The sequence below is a fragment of the Ceratotherium simum genome, chromosome 16, assembly GCF_057802395.1.
Source record: "Ceratotherium simum simum isolate JZ-2026a chromosome 16, ASM5780239v1, whole genome shotgun sequence".
Taxonomy (NCBI): Eukaryota; Metazoa; Chordata; class Mammalia; order Perissodactyla; family Rhinocerotidae; genus Ceratotherium; species Ceratotherium simum.
This window is the reverse complement of record NC_141915.1, coordinates 36,259,271-36,282,933: the sequence shown is the minus strand read 5'-3', so window position 1 is coordinate 36,282,933 and position 23,663 is coordinate 36,259,271. Positions and strand designations below refer to the sequence as shown.

General features: G+C 56.2%; 2 protein-coding genes across 5 annotated transcripts in view; both read left to right on the top strand.

Annotated features, from left to right (window-relative positions):
• Positions 1 to 1,571, top strand: part of ITGA3 (integrin subunit alpha 3) — a 28,407-nt gene extending 26,836 nt beyond the window's left edge. For 2 of the 3 annotated variants that reach the window (XM_087441010.1, XM_014790811.2), the window contains one exon: positions 205 to 344. Coding sequence is in view for 1 of the 3 variants with exons in the window: in XM_087441011.1 (XP_087297137.1) it covers positions 205 to 360 (156 nt within the window). In the remaining 2 variants the exon portion in view is untranslated. Of the gene's footprint in view, positions 1 to 204 lie in introns of all 3 variants that reach the window. The other variant, XM_087441011.1, reaches the window with a different exon arrangement.
• A 3,938-nt stretch (positions 1,572 to 5,509) lies between these two features.
• On the top strand, positions 5,510 to 22,712 carry PDK2 (pyruvate dehydrogenase kinase 2). Of its 2 annotated transcripts, none has more exons than XM_004434673.2 (11): positions 5,510 to 5,733; positions 7,593 to 7,734; positions 15,889 to 15,960; positions 16,416 to 16,600; positions 17,142 to 17,231; positions 17,433 to 17,510; positions 19,747 to 19,823; positions 19,917 to 20,015; positions 20,199 to 20,306; positions 20,953 to 21,066; positions 21,666 to 22,712. In XM_004434673.2, the coding sequence occupies exons 1-11, from the start codon at positions 5,616 to 5,618 to the stop codon at positions 21,804 to 21,806; spliced, it is 1,224 nt and encodes a 407-aa protein (XP_004434730.1). In that variant the 5' UTR covers positions 5,510 to 5,615; the 3' UTR covers positions 21,807 to 22,712. The 2 variants fall into 2 exon arrangements, with proteins under 2 accessions (XP_004434730.1, XP_087297135.1); XM_087441009.1 differs by having other exon boundaries at positions 5,658 to 5,733; positions 7,636 to 7,734.
• Positions 22,713 to 23,663: the final 951 nt, after the last annotated feature.

Genomic DNA, 23,663 nt, shown 5'->3' with positions numbered 1-23,663 from the left:
CCTCTCTGACTTCCTCAGCTCCTCCTTCCTCTGGGGCCTGGGGTGGGGAACCCCGTCCTCCCTGTCTCAGTGCAGGGAGATGGTGTGTGTTTGGGACACAGGTCCTGGCTGACCTCTGTGTGGGGGAGGAAGGCGCTGGCCACATCTTCCCGGTGGCTCAAAAGCTGGATGCTGATGCCCTTCCTCTTCTCCCCCCAACTCCAGTGTGACTTCTTTAAGCGGACCCGCTATTACCGGATCATGCCCAAGTACCACGCGGTGCGGATCCGGGAGGAGGAGCGCTACCCACCTCCAGGGAGCACCCCGCTCACCAAGAAGCACTGGGTCACCAGCTGGCAGACTCGGGACCGATACTACTGACGTCCTCCCTGATCTCACCCCCGCTCCCCCAGCGCCCCCTTCTTCTATTTATCATAAGTTATGCCCCGACAGTCCACAGGGGCCTCTGCCTTTGGCCGGCACCAGTAGGCTCCAACACGCACACCTCTTCAAGTGCATGCAGTACTGTCTGGCCACAGGCCTCTCCCTGCAGGAGGGCTGGGGCCGTGGACCTTGCAATGCCGAGCACACCGCAGCCCTGTGCCTGGACACATGGGGACACATGGATCCCACTGCTTGTGCACTGTGCTGGTGCACCACGGATGGTGCATGGACATGCGTGTCCCGCCTCTGCCTGTGCCAAAACCAAGCCAAAGGGCCTCTGCCGGAGCCATGAGGAAAAGGTCCCCAACGTGGTGACACTTCCCCGTTCACACTGGACCCATCTTGAGCCACAGTCACTGGATTGACTCTGCTCTCGAGATTAAAACTACTGACAAGGAGCAGCCCACGGGGCCCCCAGCTGCAGCTCCAGGCACCCATGCCAGAGAGCAGGGGGCCTGCCTGAGGCTGTCCACAGGGACGTTTCTGGACCTGGGCATGCTCAGACCCAAGAGCGGAATGAACTAGAAAGAACGTCCCCAGGATGGCTTTCTTTCATGGATCTCTGCGTAGCCTCTTTCCTTGTCCATAGCCTGCACTAGCAGGGAATGCAGCGTGAGGGACAGGCACTAGACAGCCTGGACGCACCACGCTGGGACTGCCCTGGGAGCGCGGTGGAATCCTCGAAAAAGGAGGGGACCAGTCCTGGGCCAAGGAGATGCTGGAAGGATGCAGAGGAGATCCCACTTACCACCACTACCATCCCAGCCTCTGAAGGCCTGGAGAGACCGCCGCAAGACCACAGAGGGAGCGACGCTTGAATGTAGAACAGGGAGGGAGTCCTGCCCCTGCCCCAGTGGCCAGACCCCACTCTGCCCCCACTACCCATTGGGGGGAGGCTAGAAGTGGAGTTCTTGGCTGTCCTTGGCTTTCAGAGCCAACCTGGCTCTGCCTCTTCCACCATGGGCTGAGTCCTGAGGCCCATTCTAGAAGCTGAGGCTGGTTCCAGAAACCTCTCCTGACCCCTGCCTGTTGGCAGGCCCTTTCCCCGGCCCCGACGAGTTCCACGGTACTGTAGCAGGGGAGCTCTCTCCCACCTTGTGCCTTCTTTGTATATAGGCTTCTCACGGCAACCAATAAACGGCTCCCGGTTTATACATGCGGCATCTGCCTCCCTCCACCCCCAGCCCTTACCAACCCCAGTGCGGTCTGATGGATAATGATATTATCTAGCTGACCCCCAGGTGGACAAAGCCAGGTGCAGGGGTCTTAGAGGTTGGGAGGGTGAAGATCTATGGAGACACCTGCTCTCAGGGATGCCCTGGTCTAAGGGATGGTCATAGACGCATAACTGAGATCCGGAACATAAAGTCAGGGAAAAGCCCTGAGCAGACTGCATGGACTCCAGCATGGCTTCTTGGTGGACAGTGCGCTGGCCCTGGGGAGGGAGGAGTGGGTAGAGGTGGTGGTGGGCAGGGTCTGGAAGAGGCAGGACCTACTTTGCTGTGGAAACGAGTAGACCTGGATAATGGAGGGAGGCTGGGTGAGAGGGTGCAGAGCCAAGAGCCCTCATCAGGTGGCTGAATTCCGATAAGAACCTGCTTTTCTGCCTCAACTTCCCCACCACCACCCCTAGGCACCAGGATGAGTAGATCAGAAGGTGAACCAGTGACCCAAGGCTGGAAAGACTGAAAGTCACAGTATCCATTCCCCAGCCTCCGGGCAGGGGTACCTGGAGCCCTTGTCTCATGGCAGTCCCTCCAGCAGTGCTCCAGTACTGGGCCCCCAGCACTGGATCAAGCCCTCCACTTCCCCCTCCCTGCTAAGGCTGTCCCCTCCACACAGGCCTGGGGGAATGAAGCAAGGCTGCTCTCCCCTTGATTTCTTTGTCCTAAATTGTGGTCTAGGTCCTTCTGTCTCCAAGCCTGTGACCTTTGGCAAGACTTTGCTGAAGGCTGGAAATACTATCCAGAGAGGCCTGGAGGCAAATCCTCCTACCCTGAGAGCCCACAGGCCCAGGCCGTTCTCCCGGGAGCTCCTCCTTTCTGCCTGAGTGTCTCCAGCCTGCCTCCTTGTGGCAGCTGTCTGCCCTCTACCAGAGCGCACCTCACACAGAGTCCTGGGCCCAGCACCCCTCCCCACACCACCGCCCCTTCACTTTCTGAGCTGGGATTTGCCCCTTCCCAGGTTGATTGACAGTGGAATGTCGAGTTCCTCCAAGAAAACCCCAGCCCCTACCCAGAGCTCTCAGAACCAGTAATCGGAGACCCCAGTTTGTTTTCCAGAATCTGGGTTATTCACTCAGTCAGGAATAACACCACTTGTGAGCTGGCAAAGCCCAGCTCAGGTTGAGCGGAGTTCAGTCAGCTCAGTCCTGTTCTTTGCAGCCACTTCCTACCTAAGAAAAAGGTGGGATCTACACATCCCTCTGGCGGGCTTCACAGGTCCAGCCCCCAGTCGTGTGTGTGTGTGCGCGTGTGCGAGCATGAGTGTGTGTCAGACTCTGTGTTTGGATGGGAACACACAGGCACACATACACGCGGGAGAATAGTAGTCATTTTCAGGACTGGTGCAGCTATACTTATATGAAAGAAACATAATGCCAGAGATGCAGCAATGCCTACTTTTTATAACAAAACCCTCTCAATGCCAAGCTTCCTGAGCTCCTTGGAGGGTCTCAGCTCTTGGAGCACTAACAGGACCCATCAAGGTGATTTTCCCCCTTCTGGGCACCTGGCCGGATTGTACTTCCTGGGCCCTCCTGGTTGGGTGAGGTCATGGGATTAGTTGTGAGCAGGAGGGAAGTGGCTCACCCCTGGGCTGAGGCAGTTAATTGCCGGGCGAGACTCTCCCAGTTCTGCTTTCCCCACCTCTGCTTCTGTGGAAGCCTGTGTGGAGATAAAGCTTGTGTCAGTCTGAATCCCTGAGAGCCCCCGTGATGTACAAGTAGTGGGAAATCTGGAGACTGGGGGGTTTTGTTAGCTCAACATCACCTAATCTAGCTTGACTGATATGCCACACCACGCCACTCCCATTACCACCCCGCAGCAGTCTCTGCAGAAGGAATTTTGATCAAGTACAGAGCCCACCTTACAGAAGCCCAGCTCTAAGCTGAGGATCATGGGAAATCTCTTTTCCCCTCCTATGCCTAGCCTTAGAGCTTATGGCCTTTTCCTTGTTACTTTAATTGTGAAAATAATAGTAATAGCTGCCATTTATTGATTATTTAGTATGTGCCAGGCACAGGGCTAGGCTTTTTACGTATGTATACCGTATACTCTTCCAGGCACTCACCAACATCATCAGCGACCTAACTGCTAGGCCGATCGATGTTTGGTGGTCCACTCTGATACCTTGGTGGCATGTCTCTCTGCCGACCCCACCCTCTTCTTTCACCCGCTTCTCTCTTCCACGTGCCCGGTGCTGGAGATAGAGGAGTGAATAAGACCGACACAGCCCTGCCCTCTGGAGCCTCAAGTCTAGTGAGGCAGACAGAGAAGTCAGCAGAGGATTACCACTTAGTGTGATAAGACCTAAAATGATGCTAGGCTCAGAAGGTCTAAGGAGCCTTTGGAGGGAGCCCATAACCCAGCCTGGCAGGGTCAGGGACCTGAAGAATGGGTAGGTGAAGGTGAGAAGAAAGAAGGATCCAGACAGAAGAGACAGCATCTGCAACGGCTTGGAGATTGGAGGCTGGTTCAAGGTAGTAGACAAGTATGCCTGGGAGTTGAGCAGGGCTTGTGCAGAGATGAGGCTGGAGAGTTAAGCCAAGCAGATCATGTGGAAACTGAAAAGGCTCCAGGAAGAAGTGGAGACCCACTGAAAGGCTGTGAGCAAGGGAAGTAACAAGTTCAGATCTGCAGGTGAGAATGATCCCTGAGCCTCAGTTCCCTCCTGTATAAAATGGGGATAATAATGGTACAATAGAGCTGTCTGGAGAATTAAATAATTCATGAAACCAGCACCTGGCACATAGGTTAATATTCATTCAGCCAAGTATCCCTTCCATTGTGAAGCCTTGTACAAGCTCCATGTTGGCTATAATCACATTTTCTTAGAACTATTTAATTATTTACTTATGCAGCTATCTCCCAAACTGAGAAATGAAATGATCGAGGGGGAAAGATCACGTCTTAACCCTGTCTGTGTTTCCTGTTCCCAGCACAAAACCTGGCATGTATTAGGCACTTGGTAAGTGCGGGCCAAGGACTCAAGTGCAAAGAGCAAAAACTTCAAAGGGGCGAGACAGAGGACAGGACATACCTCGTTCGACCACAAGAGGGCGCGCTACGTTCCTACGGGAGAGCCGGAGCTGCCGGGGAAAAGCGGGCTCGGCCTCCAGCACAAATCACCGTCTAGGAACTTTCTCCAAGGAAGCTCAGTGCAGAGAAGGTGGTTTTCTCAGGTCAATGAGCTAAAGAATAATAAAATAAAAGTGTTTTGAAAACTACTCTTGTAGCACTGATGGTGGCGGCAGCCTCCACAGCCATTAGTGGTTAGTTAGGGTTTTGCAAAGTGCCGCCTTTTCCTGAGCCGGTTGGATCCTTGTGGAAGTGGGTGAGCTGCACGTCTCTATGAGGAATTAGCACAGGCTTGCATCCTGATCCCGAAGTTTGCAAACATTCACAGACCGAGTCACTATCGTTCGGACTGGGAACCCACCCGCCCCCTGAGGGAGAGCAGGGAGGGATCAGGACAGATGAAACAGGTGCCTTTGGGAGGAGGGAGATTCGTGGACAATTTCAGGGAAGGCAAGTGAAGGAGACTCGGGGAGGAGCGGGGAGAGGAAGGAGTGGAAGAGGCAGAGGCATAGCGGGCCTCCGGGGAGGGAAGGGTTAACCCGGGGTCAGCCAGGAGGAGGCAGGGGCGGAGTGACCGCTGGGAGGCGGGCTCTCGGCGCGGCCTCTAGAAAACAACAGGCCGCCGGGGCAAACACTGGGTTAAGGGGGCGGGCCTAGGGTGGAAGCCACGTGCCGAGGCGAGACGCTATTGGCTCTCCCGGAGTTGTTTGTGAGCGGCCATTGGCGACGTCGGGGCGGCGCGACGAGCTGATTGGCTGGGGCCTGGAGGGCCGCTGGGGCCGGGGAGGGGAGGAGGCGGCCGGGCCGCATCTCTGGGCCGGGCTGGGCCGAGCCGAGCGCCAGCGCTGCCCGCGCGGGGACGGGACCCCGAACCCGAGCCCGGCCGCCGCCACCATGCGCTGGGTCCGCGCGCTGCTGAAGAATGCGTCTCTGGCAGGGGCGCCCAAGTACATCGAGCACTTCAGCAAGTTCTCCCCGTCCCCGCTGTCCATGAAGCAGTTTCTGGACTTCGGTACGGAGAGGGCGGGAGGCGGCTGGCCACGGGGGCCGCGGGGGGCTGGGTGGGGTGAAGGACGGGTCCGTTAATGAAGGATTAATGCGGAGGGGGAGAGGCCCTGAGTGACAGGGAAGGGGGCTTGGAGGGTCCAGGCAGGAACAGGTTAACGGGGAGGAAGGGCCAGCCGGGCCTGAAAGGGTTAAGGTACCCCGGCGGGAGAGATTCTCACTGGACTGTTATGGGAAGTGGGGGCACTGAGAAGGAGGAGTCCAAGGTGTCTCCCTGAGCTTTGCCAGGGGTCTTGGAGAGTAAAGGGCAGTGAGGCTGTGCTGTTAGGGCAGGACGGGAGTAGGGTGTATCCAGTCATAAAAGGTTAATGGGGCTTGTCCTGATGACTCTAAGAGTGGGAGATAGAGAGGAAAGGGGGGGGTGGGGGGGATGCTGGTGGGAGTAACAAGGCAGGGTTGGGAGGTGCAGCCATCTGGAAGGAAACCTGGTTTGGGCACTAAGGGGTCAATTGGGGAAGGGGGCTCTTTCCGAAGATGCCAACAGGAGAGAGGCCCCTGACCAGTATACCTCCACGCACTGAAGGAGCTGGCCCCCAGCTGTCTCAGTGGACAAGGACACTTGAAGATCAAATCTGCTCCGGCCCGGCCGCCTGTCCCTAGCTGGTCAGGGTCTGGGGCACCATGAGGTGGAGTCAGGCTTGTACCCACTCTTGGCTGCCCCTGGGTTCCTGGGCCTGGATTGCCCACGACCAGCGTTGTGGGGGTGGCTCTGGAGCAGGAGCAGGCTGTGCCAACGTGGTGACTGAAACAGGCATTGTGTGGGCCCTGTCTGTCCACACGATATTTCCATGGTGCCAGCTGGGGATTAGGAGGGGGTGTCCAGGTCTCTCAAGAGGAGTGGAGACAGTGTCTGGCTCAGGTTACAGCTGCGTCACTGAGGGGAGGGGGCGGGGAGGTGGCAGCCAGGACACAAGGCCCCTGCTCCCCATGACTTTTCTGCCTGCCCCCCTGCCCTGTTTGAGCCGCCCCCAAGTAGGAAAGCCTCGTGGGCCCACTCCCAGCTGTCAGCAGGTGTCCAATCCAGACTGGACCTCAATTACAGAAATATCACAGCTGAGTGGGGCTCACAGTAGAGTTTGGTCCACATGTAGTACAGTGGGGGAAACTGAGACGTTCAGAAGGATGGTGACGTGCCCTGAGTGACAGAGTTGGAAGTAGAACCTGGACTAGAACCTAGGTCTTCTGACTCTAGACTGTGGCCTTATTCAGTCCTCCACCCTCTGTTCATCTGAAGCCAGACCAGGGACCAAGGTATTTGCGTTCCCATCCTTGGGTGGGCCCTGTTTGCCTCACAAGTGGACATTAATGCAGGGGCAACTCTACAGTGGGCATCAAGACCGGACTGGGTGAAGAGGGCCTGGGCCAGAGATGACGCTGGGACCCTGCAGCTGCAGTGGTCCAGGCATAGCTCCCCTCAGCCAGGGCCCAGCCTTGGGAAGGGATGGATTCCCCAGGCTCCTCTGCCCACCTGGATCAACCCCCGCAAAACAAGTTCTGCTAGGAGGAAAAGAAAGAGAAGAAGTGAGGTAACTTGGGCCACAGGCAGCCCCAGGTGGGCCTGGGAGTGGCCCTGTCCCCTGTGCTTGAAGGCAAGCAGGGTTCAGCTGGGGTGGGGAGAGGACGCAGGCTCTCAGAGGGTTAGGGGGCTTGGAGGTCAGAACACTGTAGGGGATTAGGATGGTTGACCTGCTCTGTGCCCCTGGTCACTTCACATTCCCCGAGCCCTCAGGAGGTGAAGGATTTAGTCGACCTGAGATGTGGCTCTGATGGTTGGTGGCTCTGTAGGCTCACCTCTCTCTCCACCAGGGTCCAGCAATGCCTGTGAGAAAACCTCATTCACCTTCCTCAGGCAGGAGCTGCCTGTGCGCCTGGCCAACATCATGAAGGAGATCAACCTGCTTCCCGACCGAGTGCTGAGCACCCCCTCGGTGCAGCTGGTGCAGAGCTGGTGAGCCCCTGGCTGGGTCCCCACACCTCTCCCTCCATTGCCGGATGCCACTGGGCTCAGAGGTGGAGTCTCCGTGCTCCCAGCAGCCTTGAGGGAGGTGGGGACAGAGGGGAAGCAAGGGGCTCCGAGAGGCCTGGGAGATGCCCAAGGTCAAGTGGAATGCTAGGCCAAAGAGGGACTAAGATCAGCTCCTGGCCTCCATGTCTGTGGGACAGCCCTGCACTTACCACCCTCCTTTCTCTGGAAACCCAGGATCCACCCAGAAAATTGTTGTCACAGCCAAAACCCCAAATCAGGCTAATGTCTGCATTCGCCACCAGCTCTGGTCCTGAAAACCCTTTACCTGTTGGGCAGTATTTACCTGGGGTGACTTAGTGGGGAACAGAGAAACAAGGAAGAAGCAAATCTTCAAATTATATAATCCAAGCTACAGGTCAGACTGTTTTAGATGTTGGAAAACACTCAAATAGACAGAGAGATGGCACAGTGCCTACCCCAAAGAGCTTTGGAGGGGCAGAGACCAAAAGTTTACCAAAAGCACAGAGCAGCAGTAGCAGAGGGAAATGCTCAGTTAAAGTTCACTCAAGACCTCTGTCCCCGGTTAAGTAATGGATAACGTTAGCCAGTGGCTGGGCACAGGAAGAATAAACAAGAGTTTGCTCTGTAACTGGGCATGTCAATGGCTAATCATGGTCGGTCTTCAGTGGCACCTATGCAGAAATCTTTTGCACGTTCTTCGGCTGTGGGACGTGTGGCTGTGGTTTCGTGTCGGGTTCAGGAGCTGCATCCACACCTGCCTTGAGCCCAGCACCATGCTAGGTGCAGGGAAAGAGCAGCTGCCCCAGGGAGCCCATGATCTCGTGCGGAGAATGAAAGAGGGCGAACTAAGTGCTGCATAGATAGTGGGTGGAGCAATGAGCAGCTGAAGAGTTCATTTTACTTAAATTAAGAATCAAAACATTATTGAAAAGTAAAATTGTTTGGGGTTTTGTCCCCTCATTGCGGAAGTATAACGTGTTCACTTTGATGTTTGGGAAACACAGAAAAGTAGATAGAAGAGAATGCCAACCACTACCCTCCCCCCATAACCGAACACTGTTAAGGCTTCGTAAGGTTTTATTGGTGCTGTTCCAGCACTTTTTCTATTCATAGATATACATATGCATGACTTATTCTAATTAAATGAGATATGGGAAGGAAAGTGTTTCAGACACAAAGCGAGGCACATAATCGGTGCACAATGCATGTTAGTTGCATCAGAAAGTTGTGGGTGGGGCTGGCCAGGTGGCGTAAGCGGTTAAGTGCACGCGCTCCGCTGCGGCAGCCCGGGGTTCACCGGTTCGGATTCCAGGCGCACACCAATGCACTGCTTGGCAAGCCATGCTGTGGCAGCGTCCCATGTAAAGTGGAGGAAGATGGGCACGGATGTTAGCCCAGGGCCAGTCTTCCTCAGCGAAAAAAAAAAAAAGAGGAGGATTGGCAGATGTTAGCACAGGGCTGATCTCACAAAAAAAAAAGAGTGGGGAAGTTGAAATGGACGCATGGAGGAGGTGACATGTCCCTGGGCCTTACAGGGTGCCTAGGTGAGCCTGGACCTAGAAAGAAGGGAAGGGCATTCCAGGCCAAAGGAACTGCTTGTGCCAAGGTGTGGAGGCAGGCAAGGGCCCGGCTGGGGCATCCGAGAACTGGCTTCGTGGATATAGTGCTATTAGTTTAAGCTGTGAAGGTGGGAGCGGGGACGGAGGGCAGAGCCTGATTTCATGTAGCCCAATCAGGTCATCCCTTGCTGGGCCTTGTCCCTCAGAGGTCCAGGGCCTCTGAGCCAACCAGCATTTCCTGCCATGGAGCGGTGTGGAAGTCATGGGGAGGAGACAGAAGGTGCCATCTGTTGTCTTAGCCCCTCCTCCGGCTCTGTCCGGCTGATTGACCTGGCTGCCTCTCCAGCTCTTCCCTGACTCCAAGACAGGGCTTTCCAGGCCCCTCCCTGCACATTGTGTTCCTAAGAGAGCCCGGGGATGTGGGCAGGGCGGGCAGGGAGCGGAACTGCTGTGACGCCCCCGGGCCTCCTAAGGGTCCCTTCCTGCAGATCAGTTACACATGTGGGAGCATGGCCTGGCTTATTCTTCACTCAAAGCTTGTAAGTAATGTCAAGCAACAGCAGGAGGGAGTGAAGTTAGACAAGAAAGAACACTTCCCAGTGGATGATTCAGCTTAAAAGAAAGCCGACCAAGGGTTTTCTAGAGCATCCTGACATGCTGAAGAGACACCCTATTGAGACTGTTTCCAGAGAATGGGCATCGGCTGCAGCAGGGGGGATGGAGGTCTGAAGGCAGGAAGAACTTCCTGACAGGGACGAGATGAAGAGTACAGATCTCTTTCTCTGGGAGAATCCCCCTTGCCAGCTTAGATGATGGAGGCAGTGGCGGGGTTTGCACAAGAGGATGGGACTACCTACTGGGGAGCGTGGCAGGAGAGCCACCAGCCTCAGAGTCTGATGAGTCAGGAGCAAAACCTCCCCTTTGGAAAACAGCGAAGTCCGGGACAAATGCTCTCAGTAGTAGTGGTCATAGGTAATATGTGGTGACACTCATGGAATTCCTACTCAGCTGGGGAGAGGCTCTAGGCAAGAGTCACAGCGGGCAAGTTGAGAGTCTCTGGTTCTAAATAAACCTGCTACATTATTCCCATTGGACAGACTTGGCATGGTGGGGCTCCGTGTTGGAAGTGGCTGGAAGGTCGCGGAAGCCCTGGGCGTGGCATCAGAATTCGTGACCTTGAGGCTTGGCTTTGCTGCCTGCTGGACAGTTGATCCCTAGCAAACCCTCTGGCCTCTCTGAGTCTCCCTTCCTCACCTGTAAAACGGGGACCCGGTCTGTTTCTAAGGGTCACATGCCACGGCTAGATGTGAAAGCATGTGGAACTCTGCAAACACAAGCGATGTCCCCAAGCTTCGGGGCAGCAGCACCTCCAGGCCAAGGATGATGCGACTGTGGTGGAGGTTCTCTTAGACACTGTATCCTAACAGTGGTGACAATGACGAGAGCAGACATACTCGCAGGGCCTGCTGTGCATTGGGCGCTGTTCTAAATGTGTCCACATATTAACTCATTTCACCTTCACCACAACCTGATGAAGCAGGCCTTGTTATTATCCTCATTTATAGATGAAGAAACTGAGGTTCAGAGAGGTTAAGAAACTTGTCTGAGGTCACTCAGTCAGTCAGTGAGAGAGCTGGGCTTCCAGCTCTCCAGGCTGTGTGATCTGGAGGCTGCGTTCTTGGAGGGAGAGGAAAGTGCTGGGCCGTGGCCTGGAGTCAGAGATTTCGAAGCTCCCAGTGCAGGTCAATGGGAAAGTAGGATGCACCTTACAGAAACGTGATGGCTGGTGTTGCTGAGCACAGAAGGGGTAACCTTGACTCCTCAGCAGAGAAAGAGCCTGAGGGAGGGTGTGGAGTTGGTGGGGATGTGCTTCCAGAAAACGGAGGGTTAAAGATTTTTTTTCTTTTTTTTTTAAATTTTTCCCCCCAAAGCCCCAGTAGATAGTTGTATGTCATAGCTGCACATCCTTCTAGTTGCTGTATGTGGGACACGGCCTCAGCATGGCCAGAGAAGCGGTGCGTCGGTGCGCGCCCGGGATCTGAACCCGGGCCGCCAGCAGCGGAGCGCGCGCACTTAACCGCTAAGCCACGGGGCCGGCCCCAGAAAACGGAGAGTTAAATGAGAGTTGCAGAGTAGAATCAAATGACAGTGAGTCCCTCCAGTCACTACAGAGTCTTTGTGGGGGTTATAGGGAAGGGGGTGGGAGGCGAGATGCCGGCACCTTCTCATGAACCTCCCTTGCCTGTCAGCAAGGAGTGTGGACCCCCACCCAGCCTGTGCCCCCCCCCCGCCTCCCCCGGCAGGAGCCAGTCCTCACCCTTGAGAAGAGTGACCACCACCACAGCAGTGGCTCCGGCACCCAGGACCTGCTCCGGGCCAGGCACAGGCTGGGGCTTCAGCCAAATGCACCCATCAAATCCCTCAGCCACCCCTGCAGGATCAGAGTAGAGACTCGACCTGTGTCATATCCTCTAAGCTGCACCACAGCCCCACAGAGTGCTCCCTGCTGTGAACCCATTTTACAGACGGGGACCTGAACCGCTCAGTGGCCTCTTTAGGGCACAGCCAGCAACAGGGCCCAAGTCTGCCTGGCTCAGGGCCCACGGCCACCACCCCTCCACAGAGGGGCTTCCAGACGCAGGACACATCTGTCACCTCTCCCCTCCTCATACACCATCACCTTGTTCACACCTCTTGTCCCCAGCAGCTGTCCCACTAGTGCATGGTACGCACACACTCACACACCCACAGGCGCACAGACTTAGACATACTCCCCCACTCGCTCAGCGCTGCCTCCTGCTCCCACATCAGCCTGCCCCTCCTCCCCCCACCACCCTCACACTCGTTCCGACACACACACACAAATACATACGTCCTCTGCCTCTCCTCACATTCCACCCCTCCTGCCTCCCAAATCCAGGGCTCTGGACTGGCTAGAAAGCCCCACAAGGCAGCTTTGGGACCTCCACATTACCTTGGGCCAGGGGAGGAAGCTCCCAATCTCACCAAGGGAGTCTGGGGCGGCCTTGCTTACTGCTGAGGTCGGCAGGCCCAGGCCTTCCGTCGGGCGTTATGTTGGGCCCCCACTGCCTGTTCTGCCTGGGAGCCAAGGAGGGCGAGTAAACCTGGAAGGGACGCATCTGTCATTGCACTGCTGCTTTCAAGCCTCCTGTGTCTAAGCCCAGTTCTTTCTCCGGCCCTCAAAGGCATGGGCAGCCCAGGGGCCAGCGTCGCTCCATCCCCAGTGTCTCTCCCTTTAGGAAGATCTGACCCAAGGGTGAGATCTGGCGTGCCAGGCCTCGGGGCGCTTCAGGGCAGGGCCAGGGTCCTCTGGGAAAAGCCCTTCTCATTTTCTCCTCTCCCTTCCCAGAGTACACCCAGGCTGCTCCCTGAAGGAACGGCCCTGCAAGGGTGGCAGGCAGGGATTCTGACCCTGCCTCACAGCTCAGGAGACTGAGGCCTGAGGCTGCAGCTCTCCCCACACCTGTGCTGGCAGGTGCCACCCATTATCAGTCCATCCTGGTGCCCTTTGCTCTGCTTCATTCATGTGACCAGACCCCGTTTCTGCCCTCTAGGGTTCATTAGGCAGCCACAGAGGGCAGTGCCAACGGTTAGAGCACTGACCTTACCCCTGGGCGCTGGGATTCTGACTGTGCCCGGCTCCTGGCCAAGCACAGGCCAAGCCTGTCAGGGCCTCCTAGCTCCGACCCTCTCTCTCATTGCCTGCCCCCCGGGTCTTGGGAAGGGGTTCCAGGGCCCCTCTTCTCCAGCTGGTCTCCTCCCTTTCCTCTCTCTACCTCCCCCCCACTCCCCAATTCCCTCTCCCTCCAGGAATCATATGAGCATGAAGCCTTATCCTGGGCATCGTCAGGGGACAAGGGATTTGCAGTCACACAGTCCTGCGAGAGAGAATCCCAGCTCTGCATGTTAACTTCCTCATCTGTAAAATGGGTGTAGCAGCAGCGCCCACCTCACAGGGTAATTGTGGAGGCTAAAGTCAGGGAGGAGGTTAGTGCAGAGCAGAGCCCTGGCACAAGGCTGGCGCCCAGTAAATGCTGGCTGTTGTCATCAACATCAGGAGCATCACTGTTAGGACCAGTGTAGACGGTGAGCACTTGGCCATGTGGTGTAGACTTGGAGTCAGACAGACCTGGGTTAGAATCCCAGTGCCACTGCTTACTGTATGGCCCGGAGTATATCACCTGCCCTCTCTGAGCTGGTTCCCTTGTCTGCAAAAGGGCAAAATACTGCATGCTCATCAAGGCTGCTGGGAGATGAGAGACCTTGTGTAGACTCAGCACAGGTGGCATTAACGGTCACTGCGTAAGTGTCAGCTGTTATTATTCTCCAGGGAGACTGAGGTGAGGCCTTAGAAGGGCCGCTCTGGTTGTCTGCTGGGTCTGCAGGGATGGCGAGGCAGACTTGGGGGAGCTGATCTTGTCTGTTGTCTCCCCCTGCCCCCCCGTCAGTGATTACACCGTCTCGCGCGGGCACTGGGCTGGGCCTGGGTGGGGAGGGCAGGCAGGGAGCACCGGGCTGGGACAGCCCCATTCCTTCCATCAAAACATGGTGTGATTCAGATCCTACGCCAGTACAACCAGGAGGAGGGTGTCACGTGTCCCCTGGGGGGCTCAGCTGCTGACTGTGTTTGAGCCACTATGCGTAACAAGAGCAAGCATCTAGAGGGTGCTCACTGTGGGCCTGGCACTGTGCTGATTGTCACATTTAATCCTCAACAAAAGGCAGTAATAGCAGTAGGTACAACCCCCCCCCCCCATTTTCCTGATGAGGAAACTCAGGTCCAGAGAGGTTCCATGACTTCCCCAGGGCCACCCAGCTTGAAGTAGAAAAGCCGGGACTGGGACTCAGCAGGGCCGGCTCCAGAGCTGTCTCTCTCACCCACTTCTCTCCTGTCGGAAGCAGGATGAGGAAGAGCAGCGGTTGGTGGGGAAGGGAGAAGGGCGTTCCGTCAGAGGGAGCGGCAGGAGCAGTGGGAGTGAGCGTCTCCATTGGTCTCAGCCTGTGTAGTGGCAGCGCTGGAGACCCGAGTCTTCATTATAGCACTGCCCGGTGTGGGATTGCTTCAGGCCCCCTTTGAGGAGCCTATGAAATGGGGCTGATTCCTGCTCTTCCTACCTGTCAAGGTCAAAGCACTGTGTACACAGGAATGCTCCTACCGTGGTGGGGCCTTTTCTAAAGAGACTGTTAGGCCCCAGGGCCCTCCCACCTCAGGGCTCTTGGCAGCCCCTCCTTCCTGCCGGCTGGAAGTGTTTCCACGAGAGAGGGCTCAGCTCTCCATCCTTCCCCGGGAGAACAGGCCGCAGGCTGGGCATGTTAGCAGGGAAACAGTGGGCATCCTGGCTCACAGGGGCAGGGACAGTGGCTCCAGGTTGGCACCATCTACTGCCACGGGAGGGTGTGACTCCCTTGCCGAAGCTGGCCTCCTGCTGCCCCAAGTTCAGGGCTTCCCAAGGCTCCCTTTCTTACCCAGCTCTTTGCTAGGTCCTGGGGAAACCGCCCTCCCGACCAAGCCTGCAGATGGGGGTAAGAGGGGGGCTGCCGCTTCTGCTGGCCCCTTCAGAGTGGAGTGAGCTCTCCAGGCACTCCGTGGGCTCCAGCCCCACCAGGGACAGAGCTGGGCATGCCCACGTCGCCCCTGGGTCCCTCACTCCCACCGTTTAAAATCCTGTTCCCGGGGCCGGCCCCATGGCATAGCAGTTAAGTGCTTGAGCTCCACTGCTGGTGGCCCAGGTTCGGATCCCGGGCACGCACCAATCCACCACTTGTCAGGCCATGCTGTGGCGGCATCCCATATAGAGTAGAGGAATGTGGGCACGGATGTTAGCCCAGGGCCAGTCTTCCTTAGCAAAAAGAGGAGGATTGGCATGGATGTTAGCTCAGGGCTGATCTTCCTCACCAAAAAAAAAAAAAAAAAAGGATAAAATCCCATTCCCTAGGCACACTGCACAGCTTCCTGTGTCCAACCCAGACCCGCCCAACCCAGCATCGGGGGTGTGAGACTATCATCTTCCTCACTGAGCCCCTGCTCTGTGAGGGCCCAGGGCTGACCACTCTGCCGGCTGTGCCCCGTGGGATGCAACAGCAGCCCTGTGGGGCAAATATTAGGATCTGTTTCCAGGAAGGGGCTCAGGGAGGTTAAGTGACTTGCCCCAGCGTCTCTCACTGTGGCCCTTGGTCAAGTCTCCACTCATAGGTCTGGGCCTTAGTCTCCTAATCCGTGAGATCCCCTGGATGGATGATCTCCAAGCCCCTTCTGAGACTACTGTTCTTGGATTCCAAAACAAAGGTGCTCTAAGGAGACCAACAAATTAGAGATTTTCTTGCATAACTTACTGTGTTGTCAGGGAGACTCAACATACAGATGAAACGGAATGAGAAAAACTGATGCAGCTTGTCAACCGGTGCAGCTCTGTGTGGTGCCCACAGGAGGGGCAGAACAAGAATGAGGGCAGCCGAGTCAAGTGGGAAGGGGGCCTGGCCCGGCCCGGCCCGGAGCTGAGGCAGTGTCCCCCCCACCCCCACTCTTTGCATACAGGTATGTCCAGAGTCTCCTGGACATCATGGAGTTCCTGGACAAGGACCCCGAGGACCATCATACCCTGAGCCAGTGAGTGAGGGCCCTGGCTGGGGGCAGGAGGGCAGGTGCAAGCAAGGGGCATGTGGGGTCATAGTCCTGGGGCAAAAATGCCAGTAGGATGGAAGAAATGACCCCTGCCCTCAGGGATATCCAGTCTGAGGGAGCAGAGTGAATCTGCTTCAGGGAGCCTCAAGTCTGATGGGAGAGGCACAGCCTCCATTCTCAGGGAGGCCCCTGTCCTTGTGCCCTGAGTCTGATGGAGGGATCTAGGCCCTGCCCCTGGGGAGCTCCCAGGCCGTCAGGCAGGGGTGGGAGATTCAGGGTGGGCTTCAGGAGGAGTGAGGAAGGCACTGTGTGTCTGTCATCGGGTTGGGAAGAGTTGAGTCGGGGAAGACACGTGGAGAGGAGGTCAGAAGCGAGGGAGAGTCTGAGCATGTCCCCAGGGCTGGGACAGGGTTGGGGCTAACATCTGCCCTTCCCTGCAGGTTCACTGATGCCCTGGTCACCATCCGGAACCGCCACAATGATGTGGTGCCCACCATGGCACAGGGTGTGCTGGAGTACAAGGACACCTACGGCGACGACCCTGTCTCCAACCAGAACATCCAGTACTTCCTGGACCGCTTCTACCTCAGCCGCATCTCCATCCGCATGCTCATCAACCAGCACAGTGAGCAGGGGCCCCGGAGTGGGGGTGTAGGGGGGTTGGTGGCGACACCGAAATGGATTGTTTGAAATGTTTACAGAACGCAAAATTATGTCACCTCTTTAAAAAGTGTTCAGTATAGTAGTCATAAAAACTCTCATTACATTGGGAAACAGCTTGTTGTTTAAGTTTTCTTATTCCAGGAGTATTCATTATGATTGTTGAGAAATCATAGCCAATCAAAAATTAAATGGTTCCTTACACTCAGATAATTTCAAAAGCGAGATGGTAAAAATTATTTTTAAACGGTATAGCAAGAGAAAAGAATAAATGTAAGTGGGATCTGATGTGGGACGAGCCCTCTGAGAAGAATGCTTCAGTCCTGCAAAGGTCCAAAAATGGCCTGAGCCAGGGATAGAGGGGTCAAGGGTCAAGGGAGGGAGGGCACGAGGCGGGGGAGGGGCACAACTTTAGGGTTAGACATAATATGGGGGTGGAGAGCTGGAGAGCCCCAGGGAAGAGGGAGAGCTGGGGCAGGCCAACAGCCCCCCCCCCCTGCCCGCAGCCCTGATCTTTGACGGCAGCACCAACCCAGCCCACCCCAAACACATCGGCAGCATTGACCCCAACTGCAACGTCTCCGAGGTGGTGAAAGGTAAGCGTCCCCACCGTGCCTGGCCCACAGAGGAGCCCCGTGACCCCTCCAAGCTTCCCTGGCCAGAGGGTGACCCATTCTCTGGTGGGTGGGGGCCACATCCCCGTGGGTTTAATGCTGGTGATGCCCCATGTCGGTGCCAAGAGGACTGCTTGCTAGGTGGGCCACCCCATCCCCTGAATGGCCCCTCTCTTCTTTCAGATGCCTACGACATGGCCAAGCTCCTGTGTGACAAGTATTACATGGCCTCACCTGACCTGGAGATCCAGGAGATCAATGGTGAGTGAGCGGGGCTGTGTGTGTGTCTGTCTGTCTATCTGTCTGTCTGTCGAAGGGCTGGGGACATGGGAGAGGAAGGTGAGATAGGAAATCAGGAAATGAACTGTTATCTGGATGGGGGAGAAGCAGAGCTATTGTTGTTGTATTATTATTATTATTATTAATTTAATAAATATTTATTAAGCAGTAAATACATAAGGGAAAGTCTGTTCTCATGGAGCTTACATTCTTGGTGCTGAAGAGGTTGGGGAATGGGGCCTTTAACCAATGAACAAATAAACAAGATAATTTCAGATCGTGATGAGTGACAGGAAGGAAATAAAATGGGGTCACATAACAGGGATGGGGAGGAGCAGTATATTACGTGGGATATCAGTTTGGCTGCTTTCCCAGAATCCAAGTAACAGGGGCTTAATTAAGAGAGAGGTTTCCCTCTCTGCAGCCCCTGGGCAGAGTGGTCAAAGCTGGCTACCCACCCTCACGTCTCAGTTCCAGCCTGGAGAAGGGGAAAGAGGATGCGGAAGGCAGGGTCCAGGAGTTGAACACTTCCTAAGTGTTCCTGGCCACCTAAGTCACCTGGCCACCCCCAGACACAAGGGAGGCTGGGAATTTAGTCTCTAGTGGGCAGCCATGTGCCTAGTTAAAACTTCAGGGGAGGGAGGTGTCTATTACTAAAAGAAGAAGGGGTGATGGATACAAGAGTCTGGCTACAGGGGTCCGATTTTGGATGGGCTAGTCAAGGACCGGAAGGACTGGTGTGGTGGGGCTGGGAGATTGGAGGGGTGATGGGTTGGAGAGAGAGGCTGGGGCATGCAGGGCTTGTGGGCCATGGATAGGAGCTGGGCTTTTGAGTGCGGTGCGAAGCCATTGGACGGTTTGAAGCACAGTGACGACAGAGTGCAACTTACATTCTAAAGATATTTAGAGGTTGGAGGAGGCGGGAGAGGACACAAGAAGACCAGTTGGAGGTTATTGTAGGAATCCAGGCAAGGGGAGGGAAAGGCAGCAGAGATGGAAAGAAGGGGGTGGATTTGATAAATATCTTGGAGGTAGAGGTGTCAGGACTTGCTGATGAGCTGGGGTGTAAGGGAAAGGAGGATCGGAGACCTGGGAGTCACCTCGACCCTCTCCCTCCCCCACCTGCTGCTCAGCACCCCCAGCCTGTGTGCTAGAAACCCAAGGTGTTTCATGCCTCTGTACTTGGCAGTCACCCTGCCCACGTCCTAATTTTCCCTTAAGGCCCAGTTCAAGTCCAGCTCCTCCAAAACATCTTCCCAGACCTCCCAGACAAGATAGTTAGGCACCCACCTGCCCCAGGTGTACCTCTGTATTGCACTGTTTGAATTACTTGGGGGCAGAGACTAAAGGGCAGAGACAAGCCACTGTGCTTCAGTATCCCCAGAGTCAAGCCCAGGGCCTGGCACACAGCTCTGGGTACAACACTGAATGTGAAAGTCAGTTCTGTGTCTCTGTCTGGATTTGAATTTCCAAGAGGATAGGGCTGAATCTTATTCATCTTTATGTCCCCCTACCCAGCACGGGACCTGAGATTCCTTCATTCATTGATCTAGTGTATGTTTATTGGGCTCCTGCTACATGCAAAGCTCTGTGCCAGGCACTAGGAAAAGGCACGCAGTCCCTACCACAAAGAAACTCTCTAAGCTAGAGTGATTTCTTGGGGAGCAGGATGCTGGTGTCAGAATCATCTGGGAAGCACCCTTCTCCCCTCCCCCTTGGGTGAAAATCTCTCCAGGGGATTCTGTAACCAGGTGAATGCTAGTAGGCTGGATATAGGCCGGATAGATACTATTTGAATGGATGAATAAGTTTAGACAAACGGTGGATGAATGGAAGGATGGGATGGACATTGGAGAGATGTACTCTATGAATGAATGGATAGATGGCAAGGATAGATGTTTGAACAGATGCATAGATTGAAGGACAGTTGGATGGTTGAATGGACACTGGATGGATGTAGAGGAATTAATGGATGCTGGATGGATGGACAGATGGATACTGTATAATGGATGAATTCTATATGGATAGATAGATGGTTGAATGGACACTGAATGAATGAGTCATAGATGGATGAACGAATGCTGGATGAATGGATGAGCAGATGGATGGACAGTAGATAGGTAGTAGAGTGCTGGGTGCTAGAAGCTGTGTGAATGAATGTTAAATTGTGGTGACCTCTTGACCATTTCCTGATCTTTGCTCTTGACTTCCCTGGCAGCATCCAACTCAAAACAGCCAATTCACATGGTCTATGTCCCCTCCCACCTCTACCACATGCTTTTTGAACTCTTCAAGGTGAGGAGGCTGAGAGAGGGCCCTTTGTGGGGGGGCGGGGAGCCGTTACGGCTAGGCTTCTCTCTCTCATCTCTTACCTCTTTCCCTCCACAGAATGCCATGCGAGCCACTGTGGAAAGCCACGAATCCAGCCTCACTCTCCCACCTATCAAAGTCATGGTGGCTTTGGGCGAGGAAGATCTGTCCATCAAAGTATGTGACCCTTGACTTTGGGGGCCAGAGAGCAATGGGGTGGGGACTTCCCTTCTGCCAGGAAGTGGGCTTGGGAAAGACCCTGGGGATGGGGAAGACCCTGAGAAGGTCAGGGGTGTCAAGGGGTGAGGGAGTGTGGAAAACTGCGGTCTGAGAGCCCCTGACATGTCCCATCTCCCCCAGATGAGTGACCGAGGAGGGGGTGTCCCCTTGAGGAAGATTGAGCGACTCTTCAGCTACATGTACTCCACAGCACCCACCCCCCAGCTCGGCACTGGGGGAACCCCGTTGGTGAGATGGCTTCACTCCATTCCCCCTCGTACCTCCTGAAGGATGCCTGTGTGTCTTTTCATCTCTTCTCATCGAATTGTCACTCTTCCCCATCTCTCACTTCCTTGTCTCCTGCGGTCTCTCCATTCTTGTGTGGCTGTGTGTGATGTCACTTCTTCCGAGTCTGGGCCTCCCTGCTCCTCCCGTCTCTCCCCAGCCTGCACCCACCTACCTATCTGTGAGTGTCTGTCTGTCACCTTTCCTCAGTTCTCCCTCTCCCTCCTCCCAAACTTACTGCCTTTCTCCTGGAGTTGTTCACCCTACCAACACCTCCCTGTCCATTCCCAGCGGAGTAGGCAGGGCTGGGTTTGGGAAATTGAGATTCTCAGGAGCCCGGTGACCTGCCCAGACCCTCTGGCCACCAGGGTCGAGCTCCTCTCCCTGCCCCACTTACTACCCCCACCCCCGTGCCTGCTCAGCCTTCCTCCCTCATCCCACACCCCATGTTGCCTTAGAGCCTTCCCTTTCTCACATCCCCCCCAACCCCAGTTCTGGGGATCCCCCTGACAACCCCAGCTCAGCACTCCTCACTTAGCACATGGGTCCCTGCAGCTCCAGGAGGCCAGCACCAGCCTCCTCAGTGTCCCCCCTTCCTGCCCCCTTGCAGGCTGGCTTCGGGTACGGGCTCCCCATTTCCCGCCTCTACGCCAAATACTTCCAGGGGGACCTGCAGCTCTTCTCCATGGAGGGCTTTGGGACCGACGCTGTCATCTATCTCAAGGTGAGGGCCCTGCCTGCAGATCCCGGCTAGGGGTTTGCTGACAGGTCAGCAGGACTGGCCTGCTGTTAGGTTTCCTTTCCATCCCTCCAGTCCTTCCCTGATTCCAGACTTGGAGAATCAGAGCAAAGCTAGTTTCGCCCCCTCCAGACACTCCCACCGTGGTAGGCAATTTCGGGGGGTCCATGCCCGTGAATAAGACCCCTTTCCTGGGGACCCTTGATTTGTTAGACCCAGAAGGAAGCAGGGGAACCACAGAGATCTTGTCATTCAGCTCAGGGGGAGACTGAGGCCCAGAGTTGGTAACCTTGTTCAAGGTCACACTGCCCGGCTCCTCTCTCTCCCTCCTGACCCTGTGAGTGAGCAGCCATCTTGAATGGGAGGAACAAGATATGGGAGGGACAGACCCTTTCCTGGGTCTTCCTGGGCAGAGGTTACTTGTCTCAGCCAGCGTCTGGCACCTGGCTGGGCTGACTCAGACATGGGGTGGGACATGTGGCCACAATCAGTGGCCACCACCGCCCACCTTGGGGCAGGGGTGGTCTGCTGAGGAGTGGGCAAGGTGCAGGGAGGCAGGAGAGGCTGACCCTGATGCTCTCCAGGCCCTGTCCACGGACTCGGTGGAGCGTCTGCCTGTGTACAACAAGTCCGCCTGGCGCCACTACCAGACCATCCAGGAGGCCGGCGACTGGTGTGTGCCCAGCACGGAGCCCAAGAACACGTCCACGTACCGTGTCACCTAGGGGCCACCCCACTCATCTGCACCTGACAGCATGGACTGCGGTCTCTGGGACCGGCCACCACGCCACGGTGACCCTCCCCAACCCCCCGATGACCAGCTTCTGTCTCTATGAAAATCACGGCGGTGACCCATCTGTGGTGGCCCCTAAGTGCCAATTTCTGTCTCCATGGAGACCCCAACTGGTCTCCCTGGTGTCCAGTCTCTGGGCGATGCCTGAGTATTGGGGGATGTGTCCACCCTGATGGGGTGTCCCAGAGATACGTTTCCTCTCTGAGACCAGGACTGCCACTTTTCTGCCAGGGGTCCTGGGTCCCCCTCACTGCCCTCCACAGCCCTGGCCTTCCAAGTGGACGCCCCCTGCTTGCCTTAGTCCCCTAGCCCACACAGGCACCCTGGCCCTGGTCTGGGGTCAGTGTTAGGAATGGCCGGGTGCCCCCCCAGATCTGGGGTAGTGGGTGGGAAAGGGGATGCACCCTTGGACCCCTCATTGGGGACCTGGTCCTGCAGTCTCTCCCTCCACTCTGAACTTTAAGGTCAAGGTTGGGAGGGAGGGAGTTCTCATCTGGGGCTCCCCCCTAAAGTGGAGGAACCTGGGAGGACCCAGAGGTTCGAAGCCCCTAAGGTGGCCCCAGCAATGTTTCTGCCACCTCCCCTGCCCTTCTCTGGCATGTCCTCACGTGCACACACCCACACGGTCCGCCTGAGCTCCGGACCCCAACTCCCACTGTGCCCGACACGTGTGTGCGTGGGTGGCTCTCTCCCTAGAATGCTCTATGTACATAGCTAGTTTTATAGCCCTGAATGTCCCCCCTGCCCCTTAGCACACAGGGGGTTAAAGTGTGTGCTCCTCCGAGTGGCTGTGATGGTGACAGTGACATCCACAGTAAAGAGAGCGAATGAGACTGCGGCCTGGCTGCTTTCCTGGGGTGAGGGGGATCCACACATACAAATGCATGCAGACTGCAGTCCCTGTGCCCAACGTATGACACTCTTGGGACACCCACCCAGCTCAGGACATGGTCCAGTGTGTACCACGAGTACACCACCAGGCAAAGCCATCCATTGGTGTCAGAACACCTGACAGCACAGCACCTGGTGACAGATGTGTCACCAACCACACTTTGGGCACAGCAGAGCCTCCTGACCCAGCCCAGCCCCCCAAGTGGGGCAGGCAGACAGGTCACTGGTACATCATTAGTGTTTATTGAAGTAAATTGAGTACCACCTCTCCCCTTCACATGCAGGTGGGCACCCATGTGGCCCCTGACAGCTTCAAGGTCCTGGGTGCCTTCCAGCCTCCCACGGTATCCCCACCAGGCTCAGGTGGTGCCAGTGCCCCCATATCTCACTTTCCCTCTGAAGCCCCTCTCCCAGCACATATAGGAGAGGAGTAAAGGGCTGAGTCCCAGGAGCAGGGCCTTAGCCATACCAGGGTGGCCCTCAAGCTACAACCCCTGGGCAGGAATGAAGGGAATCAGCATGCATTGGGTCCTGTCCACGGCTCCCGGCAGATGGGAGGAGGGGGAAGGGGACTTCTAAGCAGAGGCCCCCTGGCCCCATCGGTAGCTCTGGCCAGTGCTCCAGAAGCTGGGCTAGCTGCTGGCCAGCCCGTAACCTGAACACCCCCTCCCTACAGGGACAGATGCTGTCCCTCCGTGGGCTGCTGGGAGAGATTCCGCCCCCACCCGGCGGGCTGGCCTCACCCCTCTTTGAGGCCCAGGGAACCAGAGCCTGCACTGCCTGTCAGTTCTGGAGCCCACTGAGGCCCCACCGGGTCCACGGCAGATGAGCCAGAGCTGATGAACTCTTCCCATCTAGCAGCTTCCAGGGGACCTCCTAGATTTTTGCCTCTCTGCCT